This window comes from Bombina bombina, chromosome 1 (genome assembly GCF_027579735.1).
Source record: "Bombina bombina isolate aBomBom1 chromosome 1, aBomBom1.pri, whole genome shotgun sequence".
Classification (NCBI taxonomy): Eukaryota; Metazoa; Chordata; class Amphibia; order Anura; family Bombinatoridae; genus Bombina; species Bombina bombina.
This window is the reverse complement of record NC_069499.1, coordinates 270,865,872-270,888,916: the sequence shown is the minus strand read 5'-3', so window position 1 is coordinate 270,888,916 and position 23,045 is coordinate 270,865,872. Positions and strand designations below refer to the sequence as shown.

The 23,045-nt window shown below is 37.9% G+C and overlaps 1 protein-coding gene across 11 annotated transcripts in view; it reads right to left on the bottom strand.

Moving 5' to 3' along the window:
* RYR3 (ryanodine receptor 3) overlaps positions 1 to 23,045 on the bottom strand; it is a 1,083,635-nt gene that overhangs the window by 165,903 nt on the left and 894,687 nt on the right. For 8 of the 11 annotated variants that reach the window (XM_053697970.1, XM_053697969.1, XM_053697971.1 and 5 more), the window contains 6 exons: positions 14,376 to 14,423; positions 13,938 to 14,037; positions 12,053 to 12,132; positions 11,581 to 11,657; positions 11,221 to 11,294; positions 7,596 to 7,613 (listed from right to left, as the gene is read on the bottom strand). In XM_053697970.1, coding sequence (XP_053553945.1) covers positions 7,596 to 7,613; positions 11,221 to 11,294; positions 11,581 to 11,657; positions 12,053 to 12,132; positions 13,938 to 14,037; positions 14,376 to 14,423 — 397 coding nt within the window. The remainder of the gene's footprint in view (positions 1 to 7,595; positions 7,614 to 11,220; positions 11,295 to 11,580; positions 11,658 to 12,052; positions 12,133 to 13,937; positions 14,038 to 14,375; positions 14,424 to 23,045) is intronic. The other 3 variants (XM_053697973.1, XM_053697979.1, XM_053697980.1) reach the window with 1 other exon arrangement.

Here is a 23,045-nt window from a genome sequence, read left to right as displayed (position 1 = left end):
TATAGTTCTCAATAAAAACCATATTAAAATTCTAAAGCTAAAACCCTAATTATACATAATACATAGAAACATTACAATGTGTATGGGGAATGGAACAGGTGAAACTACAGCTGAACGCAAGTTATGGTACCATTTAAATTGCATTTGTTATCAGTGCCAGATTCACTCTCCCCTGCAAGATTGTCAGGGAGCGCGATCCTTTGTAATGTCAGATTCAGCGCCATTTTTAAAAGAATTGAATGAGGGCTGGCCATGTAAGGTGTAATTAATTAACTGATTGCAAATTTTGGAGCATCTGGAGTTAAGAATCAAGATTTAAAGGGACCTGTGATTCAAGCAGAGCATACAATAAAAAAAAAATAATCCAATTTAATTCTATTATCAAATGTGCTTCTTTCTCATGGTATTGTTTGTTGATGAGCATACCTAGGTAGGTAGTGTGCGTTTGTATGGATCACTACATGGCAGCAAAATTTGCTGCCATTTAGTGCTATCGCAATTGTATAGTGTTGTTAAAAGTATTCTTGCAAAACTGCTGACATAGTGCTGCAAAAATGTGATTGCTCCTGAGTATACCGGCTTTTCTACAAAGTATACTAAGAGAACAAAATCATTATGATAACAGAAGTAAATTGGAAACTTTTTTAAAAATGGTATGGTCTATCTTAATCATGAAATAAACATTTTGGGTTTCATGTCCCTTTATGGAATAGGAAACATTTTTCTTTGGCAGACTCAGACTAGAAGCCTCATACAGTTTGCTAATGAATTTATTTAAAACAATACAAATAAACATTTATATTACAGGCATATTCATGTGTGCAAACATAGAGCTAGATTACAAGTCAAGTGAGATCAGTATATCAGCAGTGCTTCATTTGATATCAGCTACAAAATAAAATTAAGGTGGTTTTTGGGGGTTGGGTTACCTTTAGGTGAGAGGGTCCATGTGGTGTGGGGCATTCAATGGTTGTTATTTTTAATGGGGCTTTGACTGTTTAGTGGTAAATAGCCATTAGGGCATCTTAGCACTGGGGTGGGATTTGTGATGGGGCTCTGACACATTTAGGGCTAATAGATGTTAAGAGGTCTTAGCAGTGGAAGATTTGCAATAGTCTGGTATCTTTGGGTTAATATTAATTTTGGACCTAATGATTATGGGGCTTATTGCAGGAAGGGATGTCTGGTGGTTAGAAATTAACAGCTGTTATGGTCCTAGCAGTTCGGAGGTAATAGTATTGGGGGTTATGGAGTTAGTTTAGGTATTAATAGCAGTTACAGTACTAGAGTTTATGGTCTTTATTACAGTAGGAGTCTGGCAGTTAGGTGTTAAAACAGTGGAGGTTTGGGTATTTATTTATATAGGATTTTTGGTGGTGGGGGGTTAATAATGTTAGGGATATTAGAAGTTAGGAAGTTTATTGCTATGGGGTTCTGGCTTCTTATGGTTTAATAGGTTTAGGTGTTTAAGTGATAAGGAAGTTAATAACAGTGGGGGTCTGGACATTTAGGGTCAACAGTGCTGGCAGTTATAGTGGTTAGGCCTAATTCTAATGGAGGTTTGACAGTTAAGGGGTTAATAGTGATGGAGATTATTAGGAGTTATTTGGACACTGTGCGACAGCTTACAATATATACATGAAGCTTCTACATAGGTATAGACATATTGTGCATTACAGCAGGTGTTATGACTTCAAATTTACTGTACTACCTACTTTGTGATAGAAATAAAAAAAACATTTGAAGCTAGGCTAGGGGAGGATGAAGTGAGGAACGTGCATTATAAAACTAAAGTTTACTACAATACTATATAATATTATAAAGAAGAAGGCTACTGGACTAAGACAGATTGTTATTTTTAAGCAAGATTTGCATTTTTTCCTTTCAATCTAAATATTCTAAATCATCTACTCCCCCTTATCTTACAATGACAGAGTCAACTAGATTGTTATCCCTTTAGTGAAACTATTGATTCTGTTACTAGAGTGTTCCATGCCTTTTAATTTGATGCTGATGTTAGCGCTAACAACGGCAGAGCACATTCCTACCAATCAGAAATGTGGATCACTATTGATAGCAAAGGGTGCACTATCCATATTGGTGCCTGGTGCTAAGAATAAAATATGTCACATACATATACATATTAAATGTAATATATGTTTTTTTTTAATTAATAAAAATATTTAACAGTGATTACACACACACACATACATACATATATTCTATTTGTATGTGTGTGTGCAATCACTGCTAAATAAATATATATATATACATACATACATACACACACATATATGCCTTTGAACCCTTCCCAGTCCAACAACTTTTCATATACTATATCCCTTTATATCAAATAGATAGATTTATACATAAAAATATAGTTTAAGTCTTTCTGAAGATCTCCACTTCTAACCTTCGGGTTAGAGCTTGAGCGAAAGCCAAGACCGGAGTTTTATAGCGTGCCAAGTGTATTAGGTGAGGGATTTAGCCCGTCTTCCAGATGTTAGTGCAAACTAAGCTTTCACTTGAACACTAACATTTTACTTTGCACTGGTCATACGGAATTAAAAATGGGAGTACTATGGATTGCACTCTGCTAGAGATAGCGCTACCATTTTTATACTCTGCTTGCAATTTATACCATAATGTTAAAAAAGGCTAAATACACTAAAAACTGCTGATATAAAGTACAAATTACAATACTTACTGTATTTGCAAGCATATATGTTTATCTAAATCTATTTATGCAAATGACTTTGTGTGCACATGAATCTGTGGGTGCATATATGTTTATCTAAATCTATTTATGCAAATGACTTTGTGTTTGTGTGCACATGAATGTGTGGGTGCATATATGTTTATCTAAATCTATTTATGCAAATGACTTTGTGTTTGTGTGCACATGAATCTGTGGGTGCATATATGTTTATCTAAATCTATTTATGCAAATGAATTTGTGTTTGTGTGCACATGAATCTGTCGGTGTATATATGTTTATCATCTAAATCTATTTATGCAAATGACTTTGTGTTTGTGTGCACATGAATCTGCGGGTGCATATATGTTTATCTAAATCTATTTATGCAAATGACTTTGTGTGCACATGAATCTGTGGGTGCCTATATGTTTATCTAAATCTATTTATGCAAATGACTGTTTGTGTGCACATGAATCTGTGGGTGCATATATGTTTATCTAAATCTATTTATGCAAATGACTGTGTTTGTGTGCACATGAATCTGTGGGTGCATATATGTTTATCGAAATCTATGCAAATGACTTTGTGTTTGTGTGCACATAAATCTGTGGGTGCATATATGTTTATCTAAATCTATTTATGCAAATGACTGTTTGTGTGCACATAAATCTGTGGGTGCATATATGTTTATCTAAATCTATTTATGCAAATGATTTTGTGTGCACATAAATCTGTGGGTGCATTTATGAGTTTTTATCAGTATTTGTGTGTGCATATAAATATGTCTGTTTTAAATGTATTTCTTAATTCATATGTATCTTACTGTGTTTATGCTTCAGAGTATGTCCATTTGGCCATAATAACTTAAATTATGTTTACCTGATAATTTTCTTTTCTTCAGATGGAAAGAGTCCACAGCTGCATTCATTACTTTTGGGAAATAAGAACCTGGCCACCAGTAGGAGGCAAAGACACCCCAGCCAAAAACGTAAATACTCCTCCCACTTCCCTCATCCCCCAGTCATTCTGCCAAGGAACAAGGTGCCAGAAGAACAAAAATAACAGACGCCCCACAAATAAAATTACGGCTGGGAGCTGTGGAATACTCAAGCTATAGAGGACACTGAATGCAAAAACGGAGGGTACAAGAGGCGTCCCATTCTGAGTGCACCAGGCCTGAAAATAAATACCCAACAAAAACCTGCTTCGTCCGAGAAAACCTTGAAAAAGGAAAAAGGGTCCCAATGACACTGACCCACAGATAGTCCACAAGCCTTGCTAGAGACCGCAGGAACTAGACACGACTAAGCCAACAAGCCTTCAGGAGACGCCATCGCCAAGCAGTCGGTCCCAAACAACACCCCCCTTACTAGGAAAAAGGGATCAGACTACGTTGTCTCCCAAAAGGGAAAAGCCACAGGATCATAAGTCCCCAGACATCCGTAAGGATCCAAGACAAGAACCCCGGGCCCAGGCCCCGGAATCATTTAAAACCAAACAACAACCCCAAGGAACACAAATACCTTGTCTGAAGGAATCAGACCTAACAGAGGAAGATAACCGGACTAAGCCGGATAGTGGGAACAAGACTCACTCGTAATTCCCAGTCCAAGGGAAGAGGCATCCCTAGCAGGAGTCCACCCTCCAAAAATGAGCTAGGGCGCGACAGAGTCGCGCAAATACTCTAGAACGCAAGGGCTGACCCGCCAGGCAAACAGGCACCACGTGTCTGATTAAGCCCCCAGACAGAAGGATCTGAACCCAATCAGGACCAGTCTGAAACCCAGGGACCCCACTGTCAAGGCCGCATAGAATCCCCCCTAGAGAGGGAGAATAAACAGCAGACAAACATAGGACTAAAACATGTCCAGAACAAACTTCCTTAGAAGTAACAATGCGATCAAAGAATCACGAGTTTCGATTCCAGATAAAATTCCCGAAAGGAAAAAGAAAACCAACATGAGCTTGAACCAAATAAAATCATCCTAACCGGATAAAAATAAAAGATAAGGCAACCCGCAGGTTATCGCCTAAGAAGAACAGGCACACCCGCAGGACCGGACCAACAGGAACCCTGTTCTTCCAAGCTCAGAACTGGAAAGGGATACTCAATAAACAAGACTATAAGACGATTACTTCATCCCCTTATGTATAACACTGTAAGCTATTCAAAGAAGCAGCCTGACAAATCTCAGATCCATTAAAGTGAATGTAAATTTTGATGAATCAGTGCCCGTTTTTTTATAATCCTATTAAAAACATGGGCACTTTTATTCATCAAAATTTAAATTTCACTGCTTTTTTAAAAATACTTACCTTTTCTTTCTGCAAGCAGCTACAGCGCTTCCTCCGGCCGTCGCAAGCCTCTGCCGACGTCAGAAATGACGATTCCGGCCTTCCATTGCTTTAGGCAATGATTCCCCAGGTGGGGGAAGCCGTGAATGGAGGATGCCGGAATCGTCATTCTTGACGTAAGAAGAGGCTTGCGACGGGCTGGAGAAGCGCTGGAGCGGCTTACAGAAAGAAAAGGTGAGTATTTTAACAAAAGCAGTGTAATTTAAAAATTGATGAATGAAAGTGCCCCTGTTATTAATAGGATTATTAAAAACCGGGCATTCATTCCTCAAACTTTACATTCACTTTAAGGATGGGATCTTCCTATAACGCCACAGCGTGCCTCAAGAAAACACGAAGGCCGCGCCAGTCTATACCGAAAAGCACAGCATACCCCCGCTGGAGCAAGAGACAACTCCGGCCCGAAGGTTGACCACCTGAAGCCTCAGGGACAGTCATTCCCCCAGAGAGCTGAACAGGCCATCCCCAGCCTGAAGAGCCCTGGATAACGGAACACAAACAATATCTTAAGCCAACTTCTGTAAGTTGCAGATGCGCCAGCGCCAAAATTATGGACATGCAATATCGTGCCCCCCCGGTGGGAACAAGCCACCTTCCAGAGAAGGATAAGGAAAGTCTGGGTTACCTGTATGCCTAGTAAGCGAAGGTGGAAGGAAATTTGCCACTCGGAGGACAGAAGCCCCAAAGGTGGATGGCTCAGTGGCCCCTTGATTCCCCGATCCCGAGGAATTGAGCACTCTAATACGGCATTCAGAACATAACTGATAGGCTTGTATCATCCGGGGCAATACACATTCTGTGCAAGGAGTAGAAACTAAAACAGAGACGTCTGTCTCCACAATATCAGATTCCCCCATAACTATGATATTGAATACAAAAGATTGGACCAAAAATCTAAATGGCACATGACACACACAATGGCTGGGGCACTCACCACCTCCTATGAACCCAACACCAGCAGACCAGAATTTCTCCGTCGCCACACGGTCAGGAATGCGGAAATGGAGGTCAAAAACGTGACCACGGCCAGTCACCAGGAGAACCGTATTGTCCAAAAAAGCACGCCCGACCGTAAGGCCGCGTCCCTTTCCAAAAGCCGTTATGTTCCATAAGCCATGAGCCAAAATACACTACACATAAGCAGGTTGAATCATATAACAAACATGATTAAAAAAAAACCTGTTCAATAACCCCCCTGAGGAGATATTAACCCTTGATTCCAAGATACAAAAGGAGCCTCACTGAGACCCTTTGATAAAGGTTAGTCCCTCTAGGTGGTAGCCTCACGGGAAAACATCTGTAATACAGTACATTTCATGAAGAAAGTAAAATGAAACAATCTTACCGGAATCTACACTGTGGAACAGGAACACGGCCCTTCAAGTGTGACAGATAGTAGCATTGCTTCTGCCATGGACTTGAGGGAAGAAAGCAGGCAGTGAAACTCGTCAATGCCGATTGCTTGTGGAGCTGTTAAAATGAGTCGGGATGGTTTTGCAGAAAGACTCTCCCTGCATCTCCGGACTCTAACTTTCATCCAAGCTTTCACTGAAAGGCTGACAGGACTACTTAAAACTCCAGTCCCATGCCATAAGAGACTTATTCAAAACTTCTGACACTTCTCTGCCAACCTCCTGGGACGAAAGGCAAAGAATGACTGGGGGGTGAGAGAAGTGGGAGGAGTATTTAAGCCTTTGGCTGGGGTGTCTTTGCCTCCTCCTGGTGGCCAGGTTCTGAATTTCCCAAAAGTAATGAATGCAGCTGTGGACTCTTTTTTTCCTAAAAATTTAAAGGGCTCCAATTAGCAAAGTCTGGGCAGGCGTGGTTTGCGTTCTCGAACCGCAACTGCTCAGCCTCACGGCGAGCAGTTAACATTGCACAATAAGCTGTTTGTGCAATGTCGTCCCCTGCTTGCACACGGCCAATCGCGTGTAAGAGGGGGCTGTCAATCACCTTAATCCAATCAGATCATGATGATTGCAATCCACCACCTACGACCACTGCAACTTAACTAGTGTTTCAGGCTCGCTCTGAGTGAGACTGAAATGCTGCGGCTCTTAAGCAGCTATCACTGCTTGTTAAATGGAGCCCAAAAACTGCTGTATAGGATTCCACAGAAACATAGACAAAATATTTAGCAAGTCTGTTATCTTTGTACTGGTCTGAAGATTTGCCACTAAGACCTTTGGGTCCAGTATAGAACACTGGGTACTGAGTACCACTTAAGCAACCCAGGAATGCCACAGTGAATGTAAATCTTGATGGCAATTTTAGTAGTGAACAGGCAATCACGGTTACTGCACATGTTGCTGAGTCATTGAAAACAAAATGTGTTACTTATAAGTAAAGGCAAAAGCAAACATGTAACATGCATAGATTAAATGAATAATTATAGTCTACACTACAGGGAGACATTCATTAGATAAAAGTCCTGGTCATTATATAAACTGTCAGCAGTTACCCTTCATTAAAACACAATAAATGTGTTTAGGGACACAGCTATTTTCAGTTACAAATGAACAATGTGCAAAAATTAACGTACCTCTTTCTCGGACAATAACTGCATCCAGGAGAGATGGAGAGAAGCGAGAAAAATAAATGGAGAGAGATATGTTAGATGAGAGAGTGAAGGGGAGTCTGGAGGATGGGTGGGAAGATGGGGGGTAGGAAATGGTGTTATGTCAGGGGTGGGGGGGGGGGGGGGAGAAGGGCTAGAGGGGGAGAGAAGACATTAGTGAGCCATATTACAACAGAATAGTAATATTACAATACAAAAGTAAGCAACAGTCTGTGTGAAGATAAAACATTATGTATCCCTTTAGGGTTCACTGAGTGATTTGTCCAGACACATTCTTGCAACAAAAATGTATTATCAGTAAAAGTTATCATTATTTACGTGAGAGCTTTTACTGTGCACAAAGCATATGCACATATGTCCCGTGCATTCTCATTTAAACTTCACCCCTGCTCAGAGAGCCAGTGGTGACATCAGCGATGAGGAAAACTTTATGATGAGCAGTATTTGACTACAGGAGCAAGGGGCATATGTACATATGCTCCTTGCAAAGTAAAAGTTATCACCAAAGCCGTGAACTTTTACCAGAAGAAGTTTTACTAATATATGCGTATTGCAAAAATGCTTCTGGTCAAAAGAGAAATGCATTCATATTCAGTTTTAGGTTTAACATCCCTTTAAACTCAGTCCTGTCTCAGTCACATAAACATACAAGTCCTAAAAAATCAAAGCAAATATTAGTGAGCAATGTTGTGAGTATATTAGAAAACTAGGGAGTTGCTAAGCATCACGCACACATTGTAACAAACCCATACTGACCGCTGGACAGAGTCACAAGCACATTATTATAACACACTGCAATTCATTCATCTTTATACTGTGACTCTATGCTCACATTGTTTTATTTATAACCATACTAGCAGCTTCACTCACACATTTACAGAGACAACTATATAGTTGATTACACACATATTGTTCCAGTTGCATACGTCTTCATTTTATTTCTGAATGTTTATTTATGATGCTTTGTATTAGAAAGAAGTGGAGACAATTTGCTTCATTGTGTGTGTTTTATTTATATAGCATCATTTGAAGGCCGAGTAATCCTATTTAGGTATGTTTCCCTTCAGTGTCACCCTATAATTAAAAGGGACATCAAATCCCTTAATGTATTTAAGCTCTGGTTATGAATGAACCCAGTGCAGAGCTGGGTGAGGGTGTAATTCAGGGTTAGGCATATTTATTGGAGAGCCCCATAGACAGCAAGGCCTCCAGTGCTTCAAACTGATGTAGAAATATGCTCTACTTCATTATAGTGTAGTCAAATTGCACACCCAGATGGGGCCCTGACCAGTGAGACAATACGGAGCAGGAATACACACACAAGCTCCATTCATCAGCTCCATCCTCATTTGGAACAGGAGTGTTTGACTCATTTGAAGGAGATAAAAGGCAAAAAACAGGTTCTCTGGTGTTCAGTTTTGTTTTGATATTTTAAAATCTCTGAATGTAAAGGTCATAATTTGTTCTCGGCCTGTTATTAATAAGTACACATTTATTATATCTACTCCTGTGTCTATCCATTTGGTTGTGGCATATCCTCTTTTTATGTGACACATCATTAGAAACACTTTACTGACAGCTGGTGACTTTTATATTGTGACCACACACACACATTACACCTAAAGACCGCACTACTCTTAAAATGTTTTTATTTTTTAACCAACATTCTTTCACACTCACATTGTTTGATACATCACATTAGCCTAGATTCTGTGATGGACAATTTGTGAGTGTTTTTTTTTTTTTATTGAGGTCATAATTATAATACACATATACCCAATGTCAAGATATGACTCATCCTTGGTAAAAAAATATATAAATATAAAATATAAACTAAATCATGCTATACATATCACATAGTCTATAGAAATTAATTAGAGTACTGAAACGTCAGACCTAAATGGCACTATGTGAAAGCCTTCTGGCAGAAATAAGGGGCCACTCTTGAACCACAAAACTAATACAAATATACAAATCATCAGAAGGTACTTTGCTAAAATAGAAAAAACATCACTCGTTAACTATATAGATGAAAAGAAAATTATAAATGTAAACTGAGCATTACAGATAAAAACATTGTTATATAGAACACCTATAACATCACCTTTAAAACTATAACCAATATTAATGACAGTGACATTTAGTAATACATTGGCAGCAATTGGCGCTGGCAGGCTACATTAATTACTATAAGCCCAGTGTCACCTCAGAAATACTACTAGTTGGTCTAAGAAGGGTGACATTTTATTATATGAGAAAACATGGGGACCTATAATGTCTAATATAACGCAGTAAATAATAGACATAACACATTACCACCTAACCTACGGTCCCAGACTCTGACCGTAGGACAAAAACTGAAACATGTAGGAATGGTGATAGTAAGGGTCAACAATTTACTTCTCAGATAAAGCTAACAAGAAAAAATACTCACAGCTACAAATCACTACACCCCCTTACCAGAAAGGTTAGTAGCAAAGAAGAGGTTAGCTGTAGGTAACAATATTAAAGCCAGGAGCCCCCGTTACATAAAGTATACAGTGAATAGAGCATCATGAAGGGAAATTAGGGACATTGATATAGGTGTCAAACCTACAGACATTCTATAGAGAGGCATTCAGATACTGTATTATGCACATTTGAGGCAGAATGTAAGCAGACTTGGCAGAGAAATCTTCAATTTGTGGTTTTAAGTAGCATAACCTAGATGTGCATGACTGATTTTTTTTAATTTATTTTTATTTCACATAGTCTACAAAATGTCATTACATGACTTATGATACCCACCTCTAGGTAAAACCTCTAGATCTAAATCCGAATAATTATATTCAAGCTAAACTGAATATTCACTTTTACAATGTCAAAATCAAATTAGAGCATTTGTATAGTGGTCATTAATTATCTAATTAGTAGTCAGGATATAAAATGATCTAGCACATCCAGATGTTGGGAAAGAGAAATTTATTTTCAGGCAAATTCCATGTGGAACATAATGTCAATTCCAAAGCTGACCTTGTGAAAGCCCACTGAACCAAATGTCACTCTCACAACACATCTAGAATTGCATGTTTACCAATTTAAAAGTAATATATATATATATACTGTATACTGTAGTCCACAAAAGGGGCGCACTTTACAGTTTATCCGTATACTGGACCAACAGTAAAACCATGTTAAAAATCAAGCAAAAGACTGCATTAAGGTGGCTGTGTCAGGTAAAATAAAGAATTCTTTTATTTCTTTAGATAAGAGGATGGTGGGTCACAAGACTACTTGGGCTTCAATAAGTCTTGGCCACTAGTAGCCCATGACCTGTATAGTCACTTTGTACCAAACCATCTCTGATTTCTATCCATACAGGTGAATGTCAAACATATCAATTTGATTGGTTTAAATGATCTCTGGAGCCATTTGACTGGCTGTTACAAAGTTTATTTAAAGCTCACGCACCTTGAGAATCTATATCCTGTTTTCATAGCCTCACGCACAGATTGACGCAGCACAGTCAGTATAAATAAGACATTCATGAGAGCTAAATTTTTTGTAACAGGCGTTAAAAAGAATAATTTCCTTTCATGCTCAGACTCACGTGTTCCTTCTTCTGTGACCATCCCAAGGCCTTCTGCCTTGTTTTGTCTTTCAAATGCGTTCAAGTCAAGAACACTGTGAATAAAAAAGAGAATGATTACCCTCTTAGTCAGAGAAACACACTCACCTGAGGGGGCTTTGTGTGGTTAATCAAGACTCTCATGATGACCTTGTGGCAAAAGCACTTTATTCAGTTCAGCTGGGTAGGTGAGCAAGCTAAGAGCGTGGGTTTAGGCCCATTGTTACAAATCATAATGCATCTCCCAGTGACGGGATTATTGTTGTGTGAGATGATACAGACAATACTAACACAGCTATTTCTCAAGGGCAACGTAGTCTAATATCTATAGATCATTCTCACCTGCATGACTGCATTAGGCCGGACAAACTCTGGAAAAACCCAGCATCTTTCTTCTCCTTTAGGTAATCTAACATTTTCTTGGAGATAAAAATCACATGTCAGTAATGGGTATAGTAACATAAAACTAATAATTATTTATAACTGATCTTGATTTCATGTTATCAGCAAGAAATGTTATATACAAAATGTATACACGAACAGGAAAGATTGATTATTTACACTATTTATAAAATCATGTTCAAATTAAATTAAAATCTACCAAAAATAAAAAAGTATTAAATTGCAACATTCTGGACCCTTTATACAATGTTCATCTCTTCAGTGAGCTTAGGTCCAAGAGATGCTGCTTTTACTTACAAACCTGGATGGTCTGTTGGCGATTGGTTTCTTGTTTGCGATGTAAATTACCCTTGGGACAGAGATGGACCAGGCAGCCTCATACTAAATAATTGAGGTTAAGGAGATAAATTACCTGTTGCACCACTGTGTTGCCACCGTTCAAAACTGAAATTCCAAGTTTTAGTGTCTCCACCACCATAGGGCTCATCTCACCTGAGAGAAGAACATTTGGTATTAACATTTTGAGAAATAATTTGCAGTAGGATATGTAGCGTCATGAATAAGGCATCCTGGATATAGTAGACACCCACAACAAGATGGACCCATTACGCAAACATTGTTAACATTAATAACCCTCTGTAATGGTAACTTGAGCTTCAAGAGGAACCGGCACAAGATGATTAAGAGAAATAAGAAAAGGTACACCTAAAGGAACAATAATTTGACTGGGAGGATTAATTACAAGTGAGGATGGATATAAGAAATTAAGCAACGAGCAGTAGAAATAGGAAACCCCATATTCAAGGAAACTTTTTGACTTGCTGTGCCTTGAGGTTTTACAACCACCACCTCTCAGTCAGTTGCTCAGAAAATATATGAAAAATATATGAACACCTAGTGGTATATTTATCATAGTGCGAGCGGACATGATACAATGCAGCATACACTGTCGTCATTTATCATTGCACCAGCAGTTCTTGTGAAGTGTATGCCTAAATATGTACCATTGGTGACTAGATTGGACCTCAGTGCTATGGTACCATAATGAACCCTTAAAAAATGGAGCAAATCTGGCCTTTTAAGGGTACTGCCCTAGTGACAAGGCCTTTGTAACTCATGATGGCAAATTTGTACTCAACACAGCATATTACAAATGCTGTTAAATTAAATTTATTATATAACATTCAAATATGCATTCATTTTATGTGTACTTTTTCAGACAGTATTACAATATCCACACTGCAGTTTTAAAAAAGTTTGGATACTGTAGCCATATAGCAAATTCAAAGAATGCTACAGAACCACCTGAAAGAACCAGGCCATACAACCAGTTCCAAAAATGAGCTTTGTACTAGACTCTAAAAACACCCCATTTAATTTAGGGTGACATGCCACATAAAACATAAATATATAGAAAACATATAGAAAACAACATAATAATAAAATATAACCAACGAAAAGAAGGGGAATTCGGGGGAGGTAAAAACAATAACTCTATGCAAAATATATGCAAATATGTCTATTTCCCCAGTACACATTTTGGTGACGAACCTGCTACCAATAGATGGAGCTGTGTTACACATGTCAGGGAACTTTCAACCAACATACGGCGCTATGGTGTGTTACACAATGTCCATGTATGTGACAGGGGAACGGTTACAATTTTATTTCATTTTTTTTTTAAAACTGGTTCTTAAACAGCTCTTGTTTATTTTATAGAGTTTAAAATGATTTATTTTTCTTTGTAATTTTAGTTAATACTTTTGCATTTTAGTTAATACATTTAAGAGTTAACATATTGATACTCTTATCAATGCTTGTTTGCAATTTAGAACCAGCAACACAGTATCATTGAATATATGGGTTATTACGTTTTTTTTTTTTTTTTGCTTTGCCCCCTTCTTGCATATTACCAACAACGATCAAAAATAATTATTTTGCTGTATAACATGTATGCTGCATTAATTTTGGGTGACTGCCAGTTATGTGACTATGAATAATAGAGGTGTACAAATGATATGGACTTGCAGGGTTTGGCAGCCTTGAACCATCCTTTTTGGGGGGATTAAATGGTACAGACATGGACCCTTTGACAGTTGGAAACATATTTGTACCTTATTTACCCCTAAATAGTACATATTAGTTCCTTAAGGTGTAATTATGATCAATTGAGGGTACAACCACAGCAGTTGTATCCTAAGTGTACACAAACGGACCCCAACCGTACCCTTTTTTCTTGACAGTGTATACAACACATTGACTTTGAAAACAAATGTGTGCAATTGTATTGGAATTACCTTTGCTTGCACTAATCATTTGAAGTACCATCTCAGCGGCTCCTCTCTCATGCAGACGAGCTTGCTGGTACAATGTCTTCTGCTTCTCCATTTCTTTTTCCTTAAACCATACACACATCAAATATAAGCATTTCAGTTTTGAAAAGGACTTGTAATGGTGAATGTATAAAATATTTGTTAGCAAAAAAAAAAATCATGAAAAAATAATGTGCCTTTAAAAGTCACAAAGGTGGCTTCTATAACCATTAAAGGTTTTGTTTCATTTTTTATTTCAAAAGTAGAGGACTCTTATCTACTCTTCAAATGGGGATGTGACCCCTTGTGGCTGAAGTTGCATAGAATGCAACCCTGTAGGTGCTCATTTCATAAATATGTGGTGGACAAGAAGGTAACTGAGACTATTGTGGGTTATACAATTAGTGCAAACACAGATCTTACTTCAAAGGTTTTCTCTTTTTCCTCGTCTTCCTCTTCATTCTGACAGCTCTGAGACAAAGAAACAGAAAACAATGAGCGGCTGGAGTCCTAAAAAAAGTGAGCTGAGATACGCAGCTGGAAAACGAGGAGGGTGAAGGGATGGGATAGAGCTTTTAGATTTGATGAAATCTGTGTTATCTGACAATGTATATAAATGATGGCTTTAGTACTTGGAATTTACAATAATCAGTAACATAGTAGGGTGATAGAAATACTGACTGGTTATAGCTACTAACATATTGAACATCCATACATTAGATACTTTTTATTTTACTTTGAAGCAACTCCTTAAAGGGATACTTAACCCAATTTTATCATTTTATGATTCGGATAGAGCATGCAATCTTAAAATTTGGGTTTAGTATTCCTTTAAATCTTTATAGTAAATTTAAAGAGACATTGGGTCCAATTTAACAACAGCCGAATGGCCCCTAATCACCCTGTTTCCGTGCAAGCCTTAAGACCGCTGCTCCTTAACTCTGAGGCTGCAGACATCAATCCGCCCGATCTTATACGATCGAGTTGATTGACACCCCTGTCAATCACTGGATCATGTCCGCCAGACTTTGATAAATCGGCCCCATTGAGTCAATGTTATTCTCTGTTGCACCTGAAAGGCTCATATAGAAAGAAATACAGGCTTTTGATCCATTTTAAATCAGATGCCTTTGTGCTTGCTCAAACAGTAAATTTGTTTTTATTCTTAAGGAGGCATGTCTCTATCCACCAATAGAACTTATGAAGTTGTTGCTATCAGCCAATAGCTATAGCGAATCATGGCCACCGCATATGCTGTCGGCATTTATTATTGCCAGTAGTTCTTGTTAACTGCTGGTGCAATACTGCCCCCTGCAGATTCGCGGTCAATCGGCCCCTAGCAGGGAGTGTCAATCGTCTCGATCATATTCGATCGAGCTGACTGCTGTCCGCCACCTCAGAGGTGGCGGACGAGTTAAGGAGCAGTGGTCTTAGGACCGCTGCTTCTTAACTTCCACTTCAGGTGGAACTGAAGCGGAGTGGGTCGGAGGCAGCATCCGCTGCTTCATAAATAGACCCCTTAGAGTGACACTAGCAGGAAGTGCATATACAACTCATGCTGAAGTATCAATTGCTTTCTGACAGACAAGGGCATCTTCCTCAGTCCTATTGGTAGACAGGAAAACTCCTATACCAGCAAACAAACAGATTTTTTATCTTCCAGAAATGGTAATACATATTAAATGCAACCAAGAAAAACATTTAATATATTAGTAGCTGTAAACACCAGTTCATGAACATAGTAAAAACTTGCAAGTGGGATATATGTCTATAATAAACATGCAGGAATGTTTCATTAAAGAATATCCTTTTCTAGGCATTTTTTATCTGATATCAGAGCTATGTGCAGTCTGAGAAATTAAGACCCAGCCACAAACATTCTATCAAGACCCAATGTAGTTCATACTGGGATAAACAGGGCTTAAAGCAGCTTATGGTCTGCACTGGTGTTCAAATGGAACTCAATCAGATGCAGACAGGATCCAATAACCAGACACAAAAGCATGTGCATGGTTTCATTTGTGTTACAATATGAGATATTTATCTCATTAGGTAGGAGCATTACCTGTCCACTGTCACTCTGAAAGCTTTTCAATGTTAGGTAGCTAACTGCCTGGCAGCAGTACTCCTGCAGCCTTATCAGGGTAACCTCTCGCCTGCGTGCAATGCTTTTCTGAATGAGCCTTTTCTTTATGTGACTGTCAATATGCTATGGAACTGGCAAGGTCTACTGAAGTTAAAGCAACCATTTCATAATTTTCCTGCGTCTCTTAATAGAGTAGGATAGCATATTAATTTTATGGGATGCAAATGTGATTTCCAATTAAAAAAACAGCACAAATTAACCCATTGGCTGCAAGAGAGGGCTGCAATGCTGACAGCTAAGGGGTTAAGCTTTTCCATCTTTCATGCACTGAATCAGTAATCATAACTATTTCATTAACTGCAATGATTGTAATCTTCAGTTTTCTATAAAGGAATTTATTTTTAAACCTCTATGAGCTTACATTAAAGCATTAGTTGTATTCCTTTGTTAGCCACTTGTAATTAAAAGCTTAACTGATAAGAGCAAGTTATTAAAACAGAATTTACCACAGTAAAACAAATGAAGAGTAGACAAAAAATAATAAAATGTTCAAGTATGATTATAATTTTACAGAAAACTCAATAACAAGTAGGGTCTGTTCAAATCTGTAAGCAGATATTTTTGCATGGGTTTACAAAGTGTGTTAAGCCATTATGAAATTCAAAGCATTCCAGTTCCTCTTAAAAACAGCTTTTACAATGTTTTTCAAATTACATTTAACTATGTTAAATCATTAGATCATTTCCCTTGCTGAGCCTCATCAGCCATATTCCAATCAATCAGAAAAACCCATTTGAAACCTGGGGGTCAACCACAATATATCAGCTGAGACCTTTTCTGCTCTTTTCTGGCCAAAAAGGACACTTTTTAATTCAATTTGATCACGTTTTTGGCTCACTGAAAAAGTCCTATTTTTACTATGATGCCGAAAAGTTCTCTCCAATCACACTTTATTTTCAAGAGACTTTTCAAGACCAATTTTAAAATTCAACACTTTAAGGCACTTGATAAACTATTTGGAATAGTTTGATTACATTTCAAATGTGTACGACACCAGAGACATTTAATAAGTGTATTAGCATACATGGTATTGATTAATTAAAGCTTTATTTATCGATATTATATATAGGCTCATTTACATATGTTATGTGTTGAGCATGTGATATCCTGTACAGCTAAGGAGATCTACAGGAAACGTGAGATCAGGACCCCAACAGCTAGAATTAGAGTGGGGCAATCTATTTATATTAATGTTATTTCCAAGTCACAATTGTCACTAACAGTCCAGGCATCTTCGTTACAGTCCTTTAAAACAGGATTGCACATCGGGAGTTCAAATGGAACCTATTGCAATCCGAATTCATGTTCACCATTGTTTACCCATTTGAATAACATTTGCTTGTAGGCATAATTGCTCAATTACTATATTGTCACTTTTAATATTGTAGTTGTGCCCAGCAGTTTAATGTCACAAAATAAAATGTGATCCTCTGAATCAGCATTCTCAATTGTTACTTTTAAACATTTAATTCTAAATTAACCCCCCAAATATAGAAAAAGGTTAACTGAACAATCCATGAACTGAGATAAGAAATTCTAACAACCTGCAATCAAACACATAACACAGTCATCAACAATAATGAATTGATTTCTCCTTTCAAATTGGTTGATTATTTATTGGCGTCCATGTTGATTTACAAAAGAGCCTGTGAAAACTCACATTAAATGCAGATTTTTACACTCTAACGGCCAGATTACGAGTTTTGCGTTAGAGGCTATGCGGTGCTAACGAGCAGTTTTCTCTCACCACTCACTTACCTGCAGCGCTGGTATTACAGGTTTTTACAAACCCGGCGTTAAAAGGCAAGAAGTGAGCGTTGAGCAAAATTTTGCTCCTTACCGCACTCCAATACCAGCGCTGCTTAAGTCAGCGGTGAGCTGGTCGTACGTGCTCGTGCATGATTTCCCCACAGAAATCAACGGGGAGAGCCGGCTGAGAAAAAGTCTAACACCTGCCAAAAAGCAGCGTAAAACTTAGTAACGCAGCCCCATTGATTCCTATGGGGAAATAAAATTTATGTCTACACCTAACACCCTAACATGAACCCCGAATCTAAACACCCCTAATCTTACACTTATTAACCCTAATCCGCCGCCCCCGATATCGCCGACACCTGCATTATATTTATTAACCCCTAATCTGCCACTCCGGACACTGCCGCCACCTACATTATACTTATGAACCCTTAATCTGCTGCCCCCATCATCGCCGACACCTACATTATATTTATTAACATCTAATCTGCCGCCCCCAATGTCGCCGCAACCTACCTACACTTATTAACCCCTATTCTGCTGCCCCCAACGTCGCTGCCACTATAATAAACATATTAACCCCTAAACGGCCGCACTCCCACCTCGCAAATATTAGTTAAATATTATTAACCCCTAATCTGCCGTCCCTAACATCGCCGCCACCTACCTACATATATTAACACCTAATCTGCTGCCCCCAATGTCGCCGCTACTATACTAAATGTATTAACCTCTAAACCTAAGTCTAACCCTAACCCTAACAACCCCTAACTTAAAAATAATTAAAATAAATCTAACTAAAAATTCCTATCATTAACTAAATAATTCCTATTTAAAACTAAATACTTACCTATAAAATAAACCCTAAGATAGCTACAATATAACTAATAGTTACATTGTAGCTAGCTTAGGGTTTATTTTTATTTTACAGGCAAGTTTGTATTTATTTTAACTAGGTAGAATAGTTATTAAATAATTATTAACTATTTAATAACTACCTAGCTAAAATAAATACAAAAGTACCTGTAAAATAAAACCTAACTTAAGTTACAATAACACCTAACACTACACTATAATTAAATAAATTAACTAAATTAACAAATAAAAAAAGACCCCCCCAAAATAAATAAAAAACCCTAGCCTAAACTAAACTATCAATAGCCCTTAAAAGGGCCTTTTGCGGGGCATTGCCCCAAAGTAATCAGCTCTTTTACCTGTAAAAGAAAATACAAACAACCCCCCCAACAGTAAAACCTACCACCCACACAACCAACCCCCCAAATAAAATACTATCTAAACAAAACTAAGCTCCCCATTGCCCTGAAAAGGGCATTTGGATGGGCATTGCCCTTAAAAGCGCAGTTAGCTCTTTTGTGGCCCAAACCCTAATCTAAAAAATAAAACCCACCCAATACACCCTTAAAAAAACCTAACACTAACCCCTTGAAGATCGACTTACTGTTCTGAAGACCGGACATCCATCCTCAAGGAAGCGGCATAAATCTTCATCCAACCGAGCCGAAGTCCTCAACGGACCCGGGAGAAGTCTTCATCCAAGCCGAGCAAAGTGGTCCTCCAGACCGGCAGAAGTCTTCATCCACACGGTATCTTCTATCTTCATCCATCCGACATGGAGCGGCTCCATCTTCAAGACATCCGACGCGGAGCATCCTCTTCAAACTAAGTCTTCTTACTGAATGACGGTTCCTTTAAGTGACGTCATCCAAGATGGCGTCCCTCAGATTCCGATTGGCTGATAGAATTCTATCAGCCAATCAGAATTAAGGTAGAAAAAAATCTTATTGGCTGATGCAATCAGCCAATAGGATTGAGCTTGCATTCTATTGGCTGTTCCAATCTGCCAATAGAATGCGAGCTCAATCCTATTGGCTGATTGGATTAGCCAATAGGATTGAACTTCAATCCTATTGGCTGATTGCATCAGCCAATAGGATTTTTTCTACCTTAATTCCGATTGGCTGATATAATTCTATCAGCCAATCGGAATCTAAGGGACGCCATCTTGGATGACGCCACTTAAAGGAACCGTCATTCAGTAAGAAGACTTCGTTTGAAGAGGATGCTCCGCGTCAGATGTCTTGAAGATGGAGCCGCTCCGCGTCGGATGGATGAAGATAGAAGATGCCGTCTGGATGAAGACTTCTGCCTGTCTGGAGGACCACTTAGCCCGTCTTGGATGAAGACTTCTCCCGGCTTTGTTGAGGACTTTGGCCCGGTTGGATGAAGACTTCTGCCGCTTCCTTGAGGATGGATGTCCGGTCTTCAGAACAGTAAGTCGATTTTCAGGGGGTTAGTGTTAGGTTTTTTTAAGGGTGTATTGGGTGGGTTTTATTTTTTAGATTAGGGTTTGGGCCGCAAAAGAGCTAACTGCCCTTTTAAGGCCAAGGCCCATCCAAATGCCCTTTTCAGGGCAATGGGGAGCTTAGTTTTTTTTAGATAGTATTTTATTTGGGGGGGTTGGTTGTGTGTGTGTGGTGGGTTTTACTGTTGGGGGGTTGTTTGTATTTTCTTTTACAGGTAAAAGAGCTGATTACTTTGGGGCAATGCCCTGCAAAAGGCCCTTTTAAGGGCTATTGATAGTTTAGTTTAGGCAAAAGTTTTTATTTGGGGGGGGGCTTTTTTTTATTTTGATAGGTCTATTAGATTAGGTGTAATTAGTTTAAATATCTTGTAATTTGTTTATTATTTTCTGTAATTTAGTGTTTGTTTGTTTTTTTGGACTTTAGCTAATTTAATTTATTTAATTGTTTTTAATTTTGTTAATTTATTTAATTGTAGGGTTAGGTTAGGTGTTATTGTAACTTAGGTTAGGTTTTATTTTACAGGTACTTTTGTATTTATGTTAGCTAGGTAGTTATTAAATAGTTAATAACTATTCAATAACTATTCTACCTAGTTAAAATAAATACAAACGTGCCTGTAAAATAAAAATAAACCATAAGCTAGCTACATAGCTACAATGCAACTATTAGTTATATTGTAGCAAGCTTAGGGTTTATTTTATAGGTATTTAGTTTTAAATAGGAATTATTTAGGTAATAATATAAATTTTATTTAGATTTATTGTAATTATATTTAAGTTAGGGGGAATTAGGGTTAGGGTTAGGCTTAGGTTTAGGGGTTAATACATTTAGTATAGTGGTGGCGATGTTGGGGACGGCAGATTAGGGGTCAATAAATGTAGGTAGGTGGCGGCGATGTTAGGGACGGCAGATTAGGGGTTAATAATATTTAACTAGTGTTTGTGAGGCGGGAGTGCGGCGGTTTAGGGGTTAATATGTTTATTATAGTTGCAGCGATGTCCGGAGCAGCAGATTAGGGGTTAAAAATTGTATTTTAGTGTTTGCGATGCGGGAGGGCTTCGGTTTAGGGGTTAATAGGTAGTTTATGGGTGTTAGTGTACTTTTTAGCACTTTAGTTATGAGTTTTATGCTACGGCATTGTACCATAAAACTCTTAACTACTGACTTTTAAATGCGTTAGGACTCTTGACGGGGTAGGGTGTACCGCAGACTTTTTGGCCTCCCAGGACAGACTCGTTATATCAGTGCTATCGAAGTCCCATAGAAAAAAGACTTTACAGAGTTTACGTAAGTCGTTTTGCGGTAAGGCCAAAGAAGTGTGTGGTGCCCCTAAAACTGCAAGACTCGTAATACCAGTGGGCGTAAAAAAGCAGCATTAGGACCTCTTAACGCTGCTTTTTTACCTTAATGCACAACTCGTAATCTAGCCGTAAGATAGGAAACTCTAGATGATTTGGCTATATTGCTCATATAACAACTTGGACTGGCTAACTAATTCAAATACCAGTGCTTTGCACACATTAGAATACCATAAAAGGGACAATGTACTCAGGCAAGCAGCTGATAAAAGTTCATTGTATTGACAATAACTATACAAAACCCTTGCAAATGGGTTGAGCTCTCTCTCACCCACCTGGCTGTGAGTTTGTTTGTTTTAGTGGCTCTCTTGTTTACTTATCTTTTCTATAAATGGTGTCAAAAACAGTTATTTCAAAATAAAGGTAAAGAAAATAATTTAATACACATTAGCAGGTAATATGAATCATTGAGAACACATAAAAGGGAAGGGAAAATAAATACAGCACAATGTCCTTTTAAGAAGGCCAAAAATAGCCAAGTTAAAAATGAAGATTTTTACATGGCTAACTACACTGACTGTAATCTAGTAGTGTTTTTAAACTTCAGCCCTCAGGACCAGATTTTCATCATATCTGAACTAGAGTACAGGTGAAATAATCAGCTGTTTGGTGAGAGCAGGTCCGTAGCCATGGCTACTTATCAGCACATTACATCACCTGTACTTCTATTTAAGCTATCATGAAAATCTGGCTCTTTGCCTTGAGGAATGGAGTTATAAAACACTGATCTGGACAATTGTCAATAATGATAATCATATACCTATGTATGATTCATTTGTAAAGATAAAGCATATTTTTTGTTTGTTTTTATGGGAAATCCACTATGTCTAATCAACCACATAGCAAATCATACATTCATTTGGATATTAGAATCCATTATATATTTAGCTCTTACCAAATTCCAAAAAAGTTAAATATGTGACATGCATATTTGCTAACTTAAAAGGACAGTAACGTTAAAATGTAACCTTCATGATTCAGATAGAGAATGCAGTTTTAAACAACTTTCTAATTTACTTATATTATCAAATTTGCTTTATTCTAATTCTATTGGTATAGTTTGTTAAGAAAGTAAACCTAATTAGGCTCATAGGACCTCAGGAGCATGTATGTGTCTTTAAAGGGACACTGAACCCAAATTTTTTATTTTGCGATTCAGATAGAGAATGCAATTTTAAGCAACTTTGTAATTTACTCCTATTATCAATTTTCTTCGTTCTCTTGCTATCTTTATTTAAAAAGAAGGCATCTAAGCTTTTTATTGTTGCAGAACTCCGGACAGCACTTTTTTATTGGTGGATGAATTTATCCACCAATCAGCAAGAACAACCCAGGTTGTTCACAAAAAATTGGCTGGCATCTAAACTTAGATTCTTGCATTTCAAATAAAGATACCAAGAAAATGAAGAAAATGTGATAATAGGAGTAAATTAGAAAGTTGCTTAAAATTGCATGCTCTATATAAATCCTGAAAGAAAAAAAATTGGGTTCAGTGTCCCTTTAATATAAA